Below are 15,858 nucleotides of genomic sequence, written 5' to 3'. Positions count from 1 at the left end.
ACGCCCAGCACGGAGCCCAACACAGGGCTTGCACTAACTTATGACCCTGAGATCAAGACCTGAGCTGAGATCGAGAGTCGAGACGCTTAACCGAACTGAGCCACCCAGCTGCCCCTCAACCACAACGCTCTGGATTTCGTGGCAGTAGGCCACGGCTGGGAGAGGGGCTGCGAACGGCACGTTTCCTGTAGCAAGGACACTCACTCGGAGGGCTCTTCGAGGAGGATGTGCTCTCCTTAATTGCGGTCTCAAACATTTCGGGCCTGCAACACGAGAAGAGAGGAAAAAACCATGTTTGCTAATAATCTGATAAGAAAACGTTAAACGTTCAACAAAATTAAAAAAACCATTTACTTTCTGTAAATATACATTCCAATTGTTAGGAATGGAAAAACAGAAAGAACAGCGCCCCAACGAAAGGAACGTATACAAAAAGACCAATTATACTTATGATCGTAACACCTGCCCTGCCCTCCCGAGCTTAAATTAGGGGCTTCTTCGCCCAGTTTCCACTCTACCCTGGAAGGATCCAGTGCTAGACTTGAGAATGGAGAGAGGGAGCAAGGCTGCACATGGGCAGCACGGAACCATAAGCACGAGTCTTTCTCTATTAAGTAGAAGCCGAGGCCTTCACTACTTACTGCCAGACCTCTGCAGACCCCAAAAGGTAGCCATTGCACTTGGTGGTGTTGCCTTCGAGTATTTGCCAACACTGCTGTGGGACTCCAAAGCAAGCACTAATAAATGGAACCTCAAAGTCACTGCAATTAATTTCAGATAATGCTTAAGCACCAATGAGTATTTTTAAATTCCAATTATTCCCCCCTATCTCAGTGGTGTTGGCCTAATTCATAGACCTCCAAGGCAAACAGAAATGAAAAACATTCTGTAAGCTGGAGAAGGAACAGGGCTCCACAAGACTCAACTACTACTCACCTTCCAGCAGCATCGACCAGTAAAATACGACGACGGTCGATTTCAACAAAATCAAGTTGTTAGGCCCTCTGGCAACCTACAGCTCTCCTTCCCTATTTTAACCAATTATGGAGAACGTGAAAGGTCCTCAGAGGTACAGTTTAAAGAGTTTTGGATCCTACAGCTAATTTGGCCACAAAGCTGAATCCGTGCGCCAGTCCGGCTGTGCCCTAGTACCAACTCGTTTCGTCTGCACGTCCTTACTTTATTTTTTGAAGTTAAAAAATTTTTCAGGGGCGCCTGGGTGGCTCAGTCGGTTAAGTGTCTGACTTCGGCTCAGGTCATGACCTCACCGTTTGTGAGTTCGAGCCCCGCGTCGGGCTCCGTGCTGACAGCTCAGAGCCTGGAGCCTGCTTCGGATTCTGTATCTTCCTCTCTCTCTCTCTCTCTCTCTCTCTCTCTCTCTCTCTCTCTGCCCCTACCTCTGCTCATGCTCTGTCTCTTTTTCTTTTAAAAATAAATAAAGGTTAAAAAAACTTTTTTAACTTTTTAACTTCTTTCTTAACTTTTAGAGAGAGGGAAAGAGAAATAAAGAAAGAATGTGTGCCCATGTTCGCACGTGGGACAGAGAGAGAGGAAGAGAGAGAATCCTAAGCGGCCTCCACATTCCGCTCAAGTCTCGGCATGGGACTTGATCTCACAAACCGTGAGCTCCTGACCGGAGACGAGATCTAGAGTTGGACACTTAACTGACTGAGCCACCCAGGCGCCCCTGAATGTCCTTACTTTTTAATGATGAACTTGATTTTGGCCTTGTTTCTGAGTATCTTCTCCAGCCTCGGGATGCCAAAAGTAGACGGCCGCCGGAAGGGTACACCCTCAGGCAGGCCCTCCACATAGAAGTCTTCTGGGAAAGACTCAAATAATGCAAACGGCACTTTCACAGCTTGCTTGAGGCCAAGAGCTTCGCCTGTAAGAGACACACACGTTTCTCTTATTGCTCACATTTGCCACTTTCCTAAATTCAACCTTTTTAAAAATGCATTTTAAATCAGTTTATAGATACGAAAATTACTCTTTTTTTAAGAAAAATATTTTAATTATAGAAAAATAGGTTCAATTTTGCAGTGCTCAGAAAAGTGGGAGAGATGATGGAATTCATGCTTGTGAAACCCACTTTCTTTAATGTTTATTTATTTTTGAGAGAGACCGTCAGTCAGAGTGTAAGCGGGGGAGGGGCAGAGAGAGGGAGACACAGAATCCGAAGCAGGCTCCAGGCTCCGAGCTGTCAGCACAGAGCCTAATGCGGGGCTCGAACTCATGAACTGTGAGATCATGACCTGAGCCGAAGTTGGGCACTTAACCGACTGAGCCACCCAGGCGCCCCAAACCCAAACACTTTCGATGACAGTAATATTAAAAACAATCTTTTTTTTTTTTTTTAGTGTATTTATTTTTTGAGAGAGAGCAAGCAGTGGAGTGGCAGAGCGAGAGGGAAAGAGGGCATCCCACTGTCAGCACAGAGCCTGATGTGGGGCTCGAACTCACGAACTGTGAGATCATGACCTGAGTCAAAATCAAGAGTCGGACGCTTAACCAACTGAGCCACAGGCACCCCAATGATAGTAATATTCAAATACTGAACATTTTATTTTGTGCACATTCTTCTATTTGAAAAAGCTACCATATATATTTTAATACTCATCTTTCAAAATGACCTTACCGCATTTTTCATTGAAAAGATTTTCAACTTTCTGTTTTAGGTCTGTGATCTTGGCATTCCAGGCCTCTGCAAGTAAAAACCAAGACAGTTATTAGTAATACTTACCAAAATACGTCCACGCTCAGGCATTTCTCATTTTATTGTGTGTTTTTAAGAAGTACAGAATAAAAAAAACACAGGTTTTTAGCACAGTCAGGTCTGACAACTACTGTAATCCTACATCATTCAACTGTTTTGTTGTTACTAATATACTGGCCACAAATAAATGACATAGGCTAAAATAAAAAACAAATGAATACCAAGAAACCTTCCAAAAAAACAATTACAGCATCTACTATCTGCCTACTATCTACCCTGCAAATAATTTAGTATTTATAATCCTCATAATAATCCCATGAAGCAGGAACATTATCCCCATTTTACAGATCTAGAAACTGAGGCACAGGGGTTAAGTAACTATTACAATGCCTTTAATAGCTATTATACACGGACTTACCAGATAGAAAACAACTCACCTAAAAAATTAAAGTATTTGTATTGTTTCCTTTTATTTAAAATTTTTTTTAATATTTATGTATTTATTTTTGAGAAAAAAGAGAGAGGGTGCACAAGCGGGAAAAGGCAGAAGAGTGGGAGACCCAGAATCTGAAGCAGGTTCCAGGCTCCGAGCTGTCAGCACAGCGCCTGATACGGGGCTCGAACCCACAAACCGTGAGATCATGACCTGAGCCCAAGTCGTACGCTTAACCGTCAGCCACCCAGGCACCCGGATTGGTTCCTTTTATTTAAAATGATGAAAGTAAGAAAAAGAAAATCCATATTTACCAAAGGAAAACTCTCTCCCTCGAGGCTTGAAGGGAACATTAGAACCATTAGTCTGAGTAGGGGTTCGAACTGCTGAGGTTTGAGGGTTGTTGTTATTAGGGCCTAAAGAAGAATTAAAAGAGAATCCTGATCAATGCATGCATTCAATCACATTTAAGTACTGCTTACACTTTCTCTGGGACACGTGCCCAAAAAACAAAGTGACACTCAAACAGCACACAAGCATGGCGCAGTGGAAATGGGCAGGACGCACGGTGTCACAGCCCTCCCTCCACTCGTTTATCTACTGCCGTCCCTACAGTCAGTCATTTTTGCCCCAAACGTAATCAATTTTCTGGAACATCGGAGGTGCCCTCGCTTCACTTTGTGCGTCCCCGTGCCCTCTGGAGCCATTGAGTTTTTGGTCAGCTATGTTTGCTCACCTTCCTTTCAACCCTTACTTAACCACAGCTGCAGGTGCGAAGGTCTTTCCTTTGGACACTCTAGCTGACTCTGGAAACACCCTTCCTTTGAATTCTGGGTACAATTTAGAAACAATGTTATAGGAAACCGCTTTCTTCCACTGAATGTAAGGAGGGTTAGCTTAGGTTATTCTTAATAAACCCCAAGCCCTGAGTCTTCTTTATGTAGGGTCACCTAATGCTTAAATAATAAGCTGATTTTTTTTTTTTTTAATGTTTTATTTATTTTTGAGACAGACAGAGAGACAGAGCATGAGCAGGGGAGGCGCAGAGAGACAGGGAGACACAGAATCCGAAGCAGGCTCCGGGCTCCGAGCCGTCAGCCCAGAGCCCGACGCGGGGCTCAAACTCACGGACCGCGAGATCATGACCTGAGCCGAAGTCGGACGCCCAACCGACTGAGCCACCCAGGCGCCCCATTAATAAGCTGATTTTAATCTTAAGCCAGCCAGCAATTTTTAAACAGTAAGGAAAATAGCCAAAACAATGGGAAAATAAAAAGAAATTAAGTTTATTCAGATTTCTTTAGAAAACAACCAATATTCTAAAGATTCAGCTTCAAACTCTGAATTTCCCGACTTGCAGAAATATCTGTATAGGCTCTGGACTTTCACCTAAACTACCTTTCTACGGAGTTACCTACTTCCTATGCTTATCTTCACATAAAAGACTTCTGCTTGGGGAACGGTCTGCAGTGACACTGCCACAGCTAAAGGTGCACACGGTCACTGTCCCAAGCACATTATGTGTTTTAACTAACTTAGTGTCCACTTCAACCATGGAGAAACGGAGTCCCAGGGGCTATGTAATTTGCAGTCGACCGCACGGCGGCCAAGGTACGGAGGCGGGATAACCGTCGGGAGTCTGGCTCCTTGGTCTCCACCACCACGTGGTCTCTCTGATGTGCTCGCAGACCCGAACTTGAGTCTTTCCTACGTCTGGGCAACGGGTGGCCTCAGCACGGGTGCGGCCACTTCCACCTGCTGTACTTAGCCTGGATGTACACGGCCTCAGAAAACCCTCACGAGTGTCAGAGGCGATGACGTGACTCAAGATGAAATGTATCTGTGATTCTCTATAAAACGTCAAGATGCAACATTCTACTCTAGTTATTTCAGAGCTCGTGAGTCAAAACGACAGCTTCTTCAAGACGGCAAGGTGATGAGAGCCCAGGGACTCTGGGCTAGCTGGCTCCAGCAGCCTGGTTTAGCCGGCAGGTATACCCACACAGAGGCCATCAGGCCAGCAGGCCACCCTGTCACCACGGCCCTCCAACAGGCTACTAGAGGCACCCAGCCCACACCTCTGCTTCTAACTGGATGCTGGCGATTCTAACAGGGTGAGACAGGGAGACACTTGTGGTCGGCAGACAGAACTGAGCGGATGAAAGTATCCAGCTCTTACCCTACGTGAATAAAGCAGCATTCACGCTTATGGTTACGTGAAATAACACCACACACCCACCACCCAGCTACATTTAAAATAACGACAACGTCAAGTACGGCGAGGATGTGAGGCAACTGGAATGCACGTATCCCTGGCAGGAGTATGCAACGAGAAAACCACTTTGGAAGATTGTTTGGCAGTTTCACAGAAGGCTAACAACTCCCCGATTCTCGACTACATACCCCTCGAGGGGAGGAGGGCGTATGCCGCACTTTGTACACAAACGTTTGCAGCATCGTTTTTAGACAAGGCTGGAAACAAACCCGAATGTCCACTGACAAATGTATCAACAAAACATGGTGAATCCACGCCACGGAGGAACACTCAGCACTAAAAATGGAGTGCTAAAATGCCGCATAAAACGTAAATCTGAGAGTGTTAGATGGAGAAAAAGCATCTGACCATAAAAAAAATAGATACAGTAGGACTCCACTTACAGAAGATTCCAGAACAGGCAAAAGTATTCCACGGTGACAAAAAAACAGAGCAGTGGTGGCCAGGGGGCCGGGCTGGGGGGTGGGGTGGGGGGGACTGGCTGCTGAGGAGCACGGGGGCATCCCAGGGTGGTGGATGTGTTCCAGAAGCTGACTGAAGTAGTGGGACAAACATGTCTCAAAACTCAAACTGTACAATCACAATGGGTGCATTTTACTAGGTCGAAATTATACCTAATACATTTATTTCTTAAAGTTAAAAACTCCCAAACCAGCACAATTTATTATTTAAAACAGAATATTAGTACAGTGCAAACAAAATACCACCCACCCACCCCCGGCCATAAATTGGCAGAATGTTCCTGGACACGGACACAGCTCTTCACTAAATAAATCCCCTTAAATACTACATCGGCCTCTGCAGACAATGGGTCCAGGCAGGGCTGATACTGTATCTCCTCTGTGTCTTGCTTTGCACGTACACCTAATCCCAGAAGCTCCACTGGTCATCCCGTATCCGTGAAAGAAGGGACAAGAGGAAACCGAGAAGCCAGTCTCCTAATTTCTGAGCTACTAAAGGGTAATCTACTTTCAAAATTTCTTTTAGGTAAGAAAAACATGCATCTCCCTCTTTGTAAAGTCACAGTTGGTTACAATAGAATACAATCTTAAAACTGTACTTGGTAAGCTTACTTCTATAGACCCAATCATATTAACTCTTTATTTCTCTGTTTCTCTAACCTGTAACTCCTAACCAAGAGCTTACCTATACTCTCATTTTAAGTAGGCTCCCTGCCCACGTGGGGCTTGAACTCACGGCCCTGGGACCAACAGCTGCATGCTCTACCAGGTGCCCCCCCGAGATAACAAAATGGGGGCTGAGGCGCCACCTAGTACTGTAAACCATTAACACAAAACTTGAGGTTATGTGACAACAAAGAATCATCCTACTGAAGCGGGCCTTTCTTTCTGTGTTAATTGCAGAGACAGAGGGTAGTAACCATCCCGGACAGCAGGCGGAGAGCCACCTATACGGGGTGAAGTACTCTAACCCCGTGAACCTGCAAAGATGAGTCGCTCCACAGACCCCCTGGGAGTGGAGAAGGAGTTAGTTTGAAGATGTAGGAACGAGTTTAATCCAAGGCACTGCTGTTTCAACCATACCTCAACTCTTTACTGCAAAGAATAGGAAAAAAAAAAGAGAGGAGGAAAGAACCCTACGTATTGCTCTCTGCACCCTTTACTTTATTAGGAGGAAAGAAAAGCCTCTCAGGGATCGTCCTGCAAGCAGATTGCAATGTGCTCCAAGAACACCATGTGGACCGTTGGGAAATTCTGAATAGGAACAGTTCTGAAATTTACAAGAGGCAGCTCTTCACACCTAAGCCCAGTTTTGTAAAAATTCATTTGCATAAAAACAAACTGTAAACTGAAGAATCATCAGAAACCTACCCCAGGGTGGCCTTACCTTCCACAGTGACCTCAATTTCAGGAACTTTTGAATTACTCCCAGGGCTTCGTGGTCTTTTTGGGGACTGCAAGGCTGTAAAATAAGCACACGATTACTTCTGTGTCCTGTAAAAAACAAACAAACAAACAAACAAACAAACAACCCAGAAGCAGAGTGCGCCAAACACCCAGGCGCCTGGGTGGCTCAGTTAAGCGTCCGACTTCGGCTCAGGTCACGATCTCACCATTCGTGAGTTCGAGCCCCGTGTCGGGCTGTGTGCTTACAGCTCGGAACCTGAAGCCTGCATCGGATTCTGTGGGTCCCTCTCTCTCTCTCTGCTCCTCCCCTGCTCACACTCTCTCTCTCTCAAAAATAAACATAAAAAAGAAAAATTAAAAGAAAAAAAAAGAAAGAAAGCAGAGTATTAAAATTTATACAGTCTGGATTTTTTGGAGGAAACCGAAAGGATTCAATTGGAAGTTTAATCCTCCACTGAGTCTCAACAAAGCTGTGGACACGTGAATGAAGGAGGACTGCAAACATGAAATTTTCAACAAAATGTTAAAAAAGAAAAAGGGGTGGTGGTAGTTATGGGGGGTCCATTACATAAAACACCTGGGGGTGGGGGGGAGCAAGCAAGCAAACAAACCGAAAGCCCCAAAAAGATACTGGCCAATGATTCCGTGTGACTTAGGTCATGTCGATAAAGAATGTTTTAATGCACTGAGGTTAATAAAGAGTATATATCATGTCTTACCTTTAGTGTTTATTTTGCTAGCCATTCCCGGAGGCAAATAGGAGATAACTAGTTCAGGTCTAGAAAGAAAACCAAGAAACATTACAAGAGCCAGGACACGATACTGGTCTTCACAGACCGTAAGCATCATCATGACCAGAGATTTTGTTACTAAAGGCTATCATCATGTAATACACAATTAATTCTGTGTATTACAGAATTAATTACCGCCCCCCCCAAGGTAATCTGCTACTTGGTTTTATGAAGAGTAAATGACTTCTTTCCTGAAAATGAAAATTCACTAACACCAGTTTAGTTGCTGCAACAGTGGAAATTCTGCAGACGTGTAAGTAAGGAACATAATTGTGGGAATTCAGCTGCGCACAAGCTTAATGAGGAATAACGGAGCAGAGAAAAATCTGACTCTTCACCCTCTACTCAGCATTTGGGAATGCTCAAGAGTCAGCACAGCGTCTCTGCCCAAGCTGAACACCACCCCTGCGAGGCAGGTGTTAGCATTCTCCTTGTACTGACGGAGATCAAGTACAGGTTAAGGGATGTGCAAAGGCAGCAGCCAATGCCAGGACCGCAGCTCAGAGCTGTGTCTTCCCATCACGGACTACAAAGCCTTAGGGGTCGCCTGTAGCCAGAAAAAACTTTAAATAGAAACAGAACGTTACTGTTTTAATTCCAGGAATGACTACAGTGGCAAATCGAACTTACTTTTTAACAACAAACTTGATTTTATTACTCCCACGGACAATCCTTTCAAGTCGTGGGATTCCAAACCAGGTAGGGCTTCGGAAGGGAATTCCTTCTGGCAAGCCTTCTACATAAAGGAACTCGGGGTTTGATTCAAACACAGGGTATGGTACTTTTACTGCCTCTGTGAGTCCAAGAGCTTGAGCTGCAGGTGAGGAGAACATAACGTGCGGAAGGTAACATTTTACAGATGTTCTTTTATTTTTGTCTGCAATCTTAATAATAAGCTTTTTAAATAACAAAAACCCTTCTTATCTTATCAAGGTGTATTTGACATATAACATTATACTACTTTCAGATGTACAACAGAATGACTGGTATTTGTACAAACTGCAAAATGATCACAAGAAGTCGAGCTAACATCCTGGCATTCTCAAATGTGTTATGCAAAAATTCCCTACCACCTAGCAATCTCCGCTCACCATTATCTTTTTTTAAGGGGGAGCCTCCACTCAATTATTGGAAGCATTCCGCGTAGTGTACCGTGCAAAACTGAAGAAAGGGCCTAAAAAATAAGTACTTGTAAAAAGAACATTCTAGCCAAAGTGATCTCTGTGCTCTGTGCAGAAACGAACTACGGGCCATTTCACGCCCAAAGAGACAAGTGGGCCGTTGAAAGACGAGAGCCGTATGCGGTGCACCTAAGCAGAGCTCATCACGTTACATCAGAGGCAGAGGCGGCAGATTCCAGATCCAGGCCACAGAACGTTCACACCAGGTACAAAAATGACGGATGGGAAGGCCCCAGGGACACTGCTGTCACTCCCACTCCTTACTTCCTTTTCCATGACAGACACACACCCAATCAACTGAAACACTCCTGCTGAATCTCCTCAGAATCCTCAAGACAGCGGTCAACAGCTAGCTGTCACCAAATCTAAGCTGAAACAAACGGGACTTATTTGCCGCCCGTGTGTGGTAGCCGGACTCGAAGTGCAGACGGTGGGGCGGAGATCCCCCCCCCGCGCCCCAGCTTCTCCCCACCACACACCACACAACTGAATCCAAGAGAAATAAAGTAAGGTGCTCAGGGTAAGGAGCAGACATCAACTAAAACCCAGTTTCTGGGACCTTCCTTCCGTAGGTTCTGTAGTGCTATCATTCATTCAGAACCTGCCTTTCATTTAGGTTTCTAAACTAAGACATAATCCTGGGTTTTACTTACCAAATTTCAAATTAAAAATCTCCTCCACTTGCTTCCGTAGCTTGGTAATTCTGACATTCCAATCTTCTTTGACTAGAAAGCAAAAATAAACGTAATTAACAATGTTTCCTTCTTGGTGCGGACACACAACTAGGTTGGATGCCACTCTTCTCAGTGATGTTCTTTTTTACATTTTTTTTTTTAACATTTATTTATTTTTGAGACAGAGAGAGACAGAGCATGAACGGGGGAGGGTCAGAGAGAGAGGGAGACACAGAATCTGAAATAGGCTCCAGGCTCCGAGCTGTCAGCACAGAGCCCGACGCGGGGCTCGAACTCAAAAACCGTGAGATCGTGACCTGAGCCGAAGTCGGAAGCTTACGCGACTGAGCCACCCAGGCGCCCCAGTGATGTTCTTTTTTAAAAGACTGAGATGTATCTCATATACAACACTGTGGCAGTTTAGGGAGCACAATCCAGTGACACTCTTCATTCGATTTCGTTTACAAACAAAAACTTTGGGTCTTAAGGAGAAAAAGGATTCCCTGCACCTGTCAAATAGCAGAACTTCAGGAAGATGGAATTCAAGTATCAGTTCACACTGTCAACAAAGAACGTGCCGGCGAGATTGCTCTCGGCGAGTGCTTTACAAGTGGCTCCTCCGTGGAGACCCAGCACAGGATCCTGACAGGTCAAGGAGGACCAGCTGGTACAGAGCCAGGCTTCCCATGCCAGGTTCAACCATATTTCAATTATATTTGAAATCATAATTATATTTGCTTTCTATACAGACATCCTTGTTTTATCAAACGGATGTGTGACTAGAAATCCGTAGAAAGCAAAACTTCATTATTCACAGAAATAAATGGTAGGAATACACGTTAAAGGGATTAGGGAGACGTCACTGAACACTCACATCTACAATCTGGTTTATTTCTTTACCCCTGTTTACAAGACAACCATCCCCTTAAAATTTTTTTTTTGTTTTTAATTTTTATTTTAAGTAGGCTCCACACCCAACCTGGGGCTCAAGAGTCACACCCTCTACCGACTGAGCCAGCCAAGTGCCAGGACAACCATCCCCTTTTAAATGTAAATAAAAATACAGGGAAATGGGCCATTATGGAAGACACATAGGAGGTCACTTACTTGAAAAGACACTCAGGGCTTATTTGCTGGAGCTGTGGATGGAGAGGGCCTTGGAGGCACTATTAGGTGATGGGAGAGGCTGGACAAATAAAGGAGGGAAGGAGAGAGAGAGAGAGAGAGAGAGAGAGAGAGAGAGAGAGAGGAGGGTGGGGAAGGCAGAGAGCAAGGGTCACATTTGGTGTGGAAGGGGTCTAGGGGTCTGTGTCTTCGGACAAAGGCAGGGGGAGATGCTGGGCAAGTTCTGGAAATGCTACTAAAGGTCAGTGGTTTCGGAAAACCTTGCAACACACTGTTCACTCTTACTGTAGAAGTACTTTAAAACTGTTCCTTTCAACGAAATCCTAGCACCTCAAGGGTTTACTATGGTGTGCCTCAACCGTTCAGCCGGAGGACATACGTTTGGTACAAACCAAATTTGAAATATTCCTACAAAGACATCCAGATCCCCTTCTCCACGGTCAAGGGCTTCTGCTCACCTACCCAGTTCCTGCCTCACCCAACACCTCCTTAGAACAGCTGGTACCTGCCATTCTAATGCAAGAAGATGTCTGAGCTACTTTGGGAATCAAGTGACCCTTCCTGTTCTGCCCCTTCAAAGCTCAGTTACCTGGCTAACTCCAAGACTTTCTCACGTGTGCCACCATGCAAATCTTTTACCAAACGGAGGGCAGAGTGTCCCCACGGCGTATTTAAGCCTACAGCTTTTACCGAACTGTGTGTCATTCCAAGAATTAAGTCGACCTCTTGAACGGCAAAACTAAATTCTGTCGTGCAGTGAGACTTGAGCTGGGCCAGCAAAAGACTAGTGCCTGGTTCACTGGCAGACATTTGCCAACTTTAACTCTTGCCAAGATCACCTATGAATGGTGGAAGGACAAGTATTATTAATGATTCAGATTACCGAGATTTTTCTTTCGATGACGGGCTTTTCGGCCACCTATGTCAGAAGACGACAGATCAAGTACTGCTAAAAACGGGGCCTCTCAATCTGTGGCGCCGGGCACGTATCGAACATCCTCAGGTTTGCAGTCGCGATCAGAATTATTAAGAAGTGATCACATTGGGGCACCTGGGCGGCTCAGTCGGTTAAGCGGCCGACTTCAGCTCAGGCCGTGATCTCGCAGGCCGTGAGTTCGAGCCCCACATCGAGCTCTGTGCTGACGGCTCAGAGCCTGGAGCCTGCTTCGGATTCTGTGTCTCCCTCTCTCTCTGCCCCTCCCCCGCTCACACTCTGTCTCTGTCTCTCAAAAAGAAAGAAACGTTACAAAAAAAAAAAGTGATCACATTAATCACAACCTTGAATTGACATCTGCCTGGAGAAACGAAGACTCATACAGAGACTTCCATCATATTCATGCTAATCCACGTTAATCCGGTTCGACCCTGGGGAATACTTTCTATTACTTCCCTCAGCAAAAGTCTAAGTCATCTCCAATCTTCAGGTCATTACCAATACTGTTTCTTTGCCTAAATCAACAGCAGGCTGAAGAGGTCGTCATGTGGATTCTTGATGCTCAACTGATCACACTGTTTCCCCCGCAGGATTTGGGGCACAGGAGAATTCTGTTTCCCTTGTACAATATTTCTCAATCACTTTGCACGTGGTTATAAACACAAATGACTTTACAACATAGCTGGCTTACTGGCTGACCATCACCAGTTGCCCCCAGGTACTCTCAGAGCTGAGGGATCAGTATGTTGACCTTCATTTTTTAATTAATTAATTGTTTTAAAATATTTTTATTTTTAACTAAACTCCACACCCAAAGTGGGACTTGAACTCACAACCCCAAGATCAAGAGTCACAGGCTCCACCGACTGAGCCAGCCAGGCGCCCCTGAAGGATCCGTAGCTTAGTACAGGTATCTTGTATACCATAGCATGTATGGTAAATACCGCAATATTTACCAGAACAATTAGCTGGCCAAGTTCAGAAACGGCCACTACTTCTTGGCAACAGAAGTCTGTAACACTGTAGAAGACGTGCGAGCTGGGGTCACTTTTCCTGGCCTTATGCAGTGGTCAACAAAAAGATGGCAAAGAAATAAAGGCTGCCTTATAGCTCCAATGGAGGAAATAAACCATTCACACAGCTGAGCCGGAGAGCCCACGGTTCTGCTGGGCTACGGGGTCAGTGCAGCTGCTGCGATCACAGCCGTGCCGTTAGGACAACAGGCTGCGCGAATAAAGACGAAGGCTGGGATCTGCACGGTCGGCCGTACCGGCCACACGTGGCAGCCAAGCACTTGAAATGTGGCCGCCGCGGTGAGATGCGCTCCCAGTGCAACGTATGCGCCAGAGATTCGCCTGGTCGTGTGTTTACCCACACGGGTCGGGCTACCAGAAACGCCAGAACGACACACGTCACGTCCGGCCACCAGAAAATTCAAAATGACACACGTGGCTTCATCTGTGAGGCACATTATACGTCTACTGAACCCCACTGATCTAAACACACCGCCGAACTCTCTGAGTTTGTGCTGATAAATCAAGAGGACGGTGAGTGTCAAGTGTCCACGTATGACTGGGGGGCGGGGGGAGGAAAGACAAGTACATCACTTTAAAAGATCGTCAAAAAGCTTAAAAAACGCTGATCCGGTTTTTACAAGGGACTCACAACTATCTTACCTGGGGTATTCGTTCTCGGCTGAGTGACTTCAGTAGTACTGTGAGTCAGAAGCTCCGGTCTGTAAGAACGCGGCGGAAGTTAGTAACGAGAGCGCGGGAACACCCTGAAGGCCCTCCCCACGCGGCTGTGCACTGCCAACGATTTCCAACATGGATCATCCCGCCTTCATTTCCAGTGGGGGAAAATCGTTCTGAGGACGCGATCATTTTGAAAACAGCAATTTGCACAGCTTCAGGTTTAGAACCGGTGTGTCTTCAAAGGCATTAGGTACTCAATTTTGCAAAACAGTTGGCTTTTGGCCCCAAACAGTTCAACCTGCCGTTTCTAAAACCTCAGAGGAACGCCCTCCTAATAAAGCTCGAAATACCTATGTGTGTTGTCCTAAAGATCCCTCTCCCCGACACGGTGCGACCCAGTGATCACGTAGACAAATGCACGGGCCCCAGAGAGTAAGCCAGACCTATGGATTCTACCCCTATCGCACCCTTCTGTAGTAAAGACAGCCCTTCTGTATCCTCTCCCTGCCCCCCAATCATCCATTCTGCTACCTTCAAAATCAAGCCAGAAGAATCCTTTTAAAATGCAAATCCAAATTATTACTTTTATTTACAGTAATTTTTTTTAATGTATATTTATTTTTGAGAGAGAGGGAAACGCAGAGTGTGTGTGTTGGAGCAAACATGAGTGGGGGAAGGGCAGAGAGAGACAGAGGATCCAAAGCAGGCTCTGTGCTGACAGCTCAGAGCCGGATGCGTGGCTCAAATCCACAAGCCGAGAGATCATGACCAGAGTTGAAGTCAGATGCTTAACCAACTGAGCCACCCATGTGCCCTCACCATTTTTATTTTTACAGGAAGCTCTACACCCAACGCTGGGCTTGAACTCGCAACTCTACGATCAAGAGCTGCACGCTATGTTGACTGAGCCTCCCGCAGGAACCCCTGCAAATTATTTTAAGTGGAACTGGCTTTAAAACCTTTTAATTACTCCGCTGACAGTGTAGGACAGAAGGCCTTCATCCGCGCGCCCACGTCGGCCTGGCTTACCACGCCATACCCACAAGGCACCACCACGTCCACCCAGAATGGTGCGGTTATGTGACACTTCCCTTCTCTACTTTTATTGTTTCCTTCATTTGAAGCCCCCTTCCCACTACTGTTCGTGCACAACTGTCCGACCTCCCTGCCACCCTGACCTCCTCCCCCAAAGCACCTAGTAACACCTTATTGCATGTATCTCTAAAATAAGCCTCCCGAGGACAGGGTTCCTGTTGGGCCCGGTTTTGTCTCTCTGGTGCCTGGTACTAAATAAACACCTGCACAAGGAATGAATCTAAACGCAACACACCTGAAGTTTTAATATGGAGAGTAAGTCCAACTGAGAGAGGAACAAAAGACCTGCTTTCATCAAATTTATAAGTCTTTTCTTAAGGACAACATTACATTTGTTTCTGGAGATCATTATCTTACCTTTTAATAACAAACTTAATTCGATTGCCCACTTGAATGATTTTCTCCAGCCTTGGGATTCCGTACCACGAGGGACTTCTGAAAGGAATGTTTTCGGGTAGTCCTTCCACGTAGAGGTCATTAGGATGTGCTTCAAATTTCTGGTAAGGTACAGCCTTGGCCTCCGTGCTCCCCAACGCTTCCGCTTTACACAGAAAAAAACAATGCAGGAGACTAAGTTTCTGTTGAAATCACAGTTGAGTACAATCCTAAGCAAGGTACGGGTCAACTTTTTGAAAAGTCTGGAAACACACCCAAGAAATGCTGAAATAGACCCAAGTCAGCAAATGCAAGCTGTAAGTGGCCCGTGATCACGAGGTAACTTTCGGTGGAGTTGAGTCTCCTGAATCTAAGGCAACTTTTATAGTGCTACGGTCTCATAAACCAACTGTCAATATTGAGAAATAAAAGGATAAGAATACTACCACAGAGGACAAAGAATGTAACTCAAATACTACTTTTCCCAATATTTAGAGGGAGGCTTTTGCTACTTCATGCTTTGTGCAGGTGATACTCCGTTTACTGGTTCCCTCACACAAAGTGATTTCAGGCTATACTTTTACTTGTACTGCAACCATGAGACTGATGTTCTTTACCCCTTAAACCACACGAGTGTGGCATTTTAAAAGGAAATAACTTCTACAAAGAATTCACGGAATGGGAAATAAAGACAGTA

The 15,858-nt window shown here is 45.4% G+C and overlaps 1 protein-coding gene across 6 annotated transcripts in view; it reads right to left on the bottom strand.

Moving 5' to 3' along the window:
- The window catches only part of GTF2I (general transcription factor IIi), a 108,473-nt gene that overhangs the window by 8,869 nt on the left and 83,746 nt on the right, over positions 1 to 15,858 (bottom strand). For all 6 annotated transcript variants that reach the window (XM_060649150.3, XM_060649148.3, XM_060649151.3 and 3 more), the window contains 10 exons: positions 15,144 to 15,327; positions 13,674 to 13,732; positions 9,918 to 9,989; positions 8,714 to 8,897; positions 8,012 to 8,070; positions 7,273 to 7,347; positions 3,464 to 3,565; positions 2,639 to 2,704; positions 1,702 to 1,885; positions 205 to 263 (listed from right to left, as the gene is read on the bottom strand). In XM_060649150.3, the coding sequence (XP_060505133.1) occupies positions 205 to 263; positions 1,702 to 1,885; positions 2,639 to 2,704; positions 3,464 to 3,565; positions 7,273 to 7,347; positions 8,012 to 8,070; positions 8,714 to 8,897; positions 9,918 to 9,989; positions 13,674 to 13,732; positions 15,144 to 15,327 (1,044 nt within the window). The remainder of the gene's footprint in view (positions 1 to 204; positions 264 to 1,701; positions 1,886 to 2,638; positions 2,705 to 3,463; positions 3,566 to 7,272; positions 7,348 to 8,011; positions 8,071 to 8,713; positions 8,898 to 9,917; positions 9,990 to 13,673; positions 13,733 to 15,143; positions 15,328 to 15,858) is intronic.

The sequence above is a fragment of the Panthera onca genome, chromosome E3 (genome assembly GCF_046562875.1).
Source record: "Panthera onca isolate mPanOnc1 chromosome E3, mPanOnc1 haplotype 2, whole genome shotgun sequence".
NCBI lineage: Eukaryota > Metazoa > Chordata > Mammalia > Carnivora > Felidae > Panthera > Panthera onca.
This window is presented reverse-complemented; position numbering and strand designations above follow the sequence as displayed.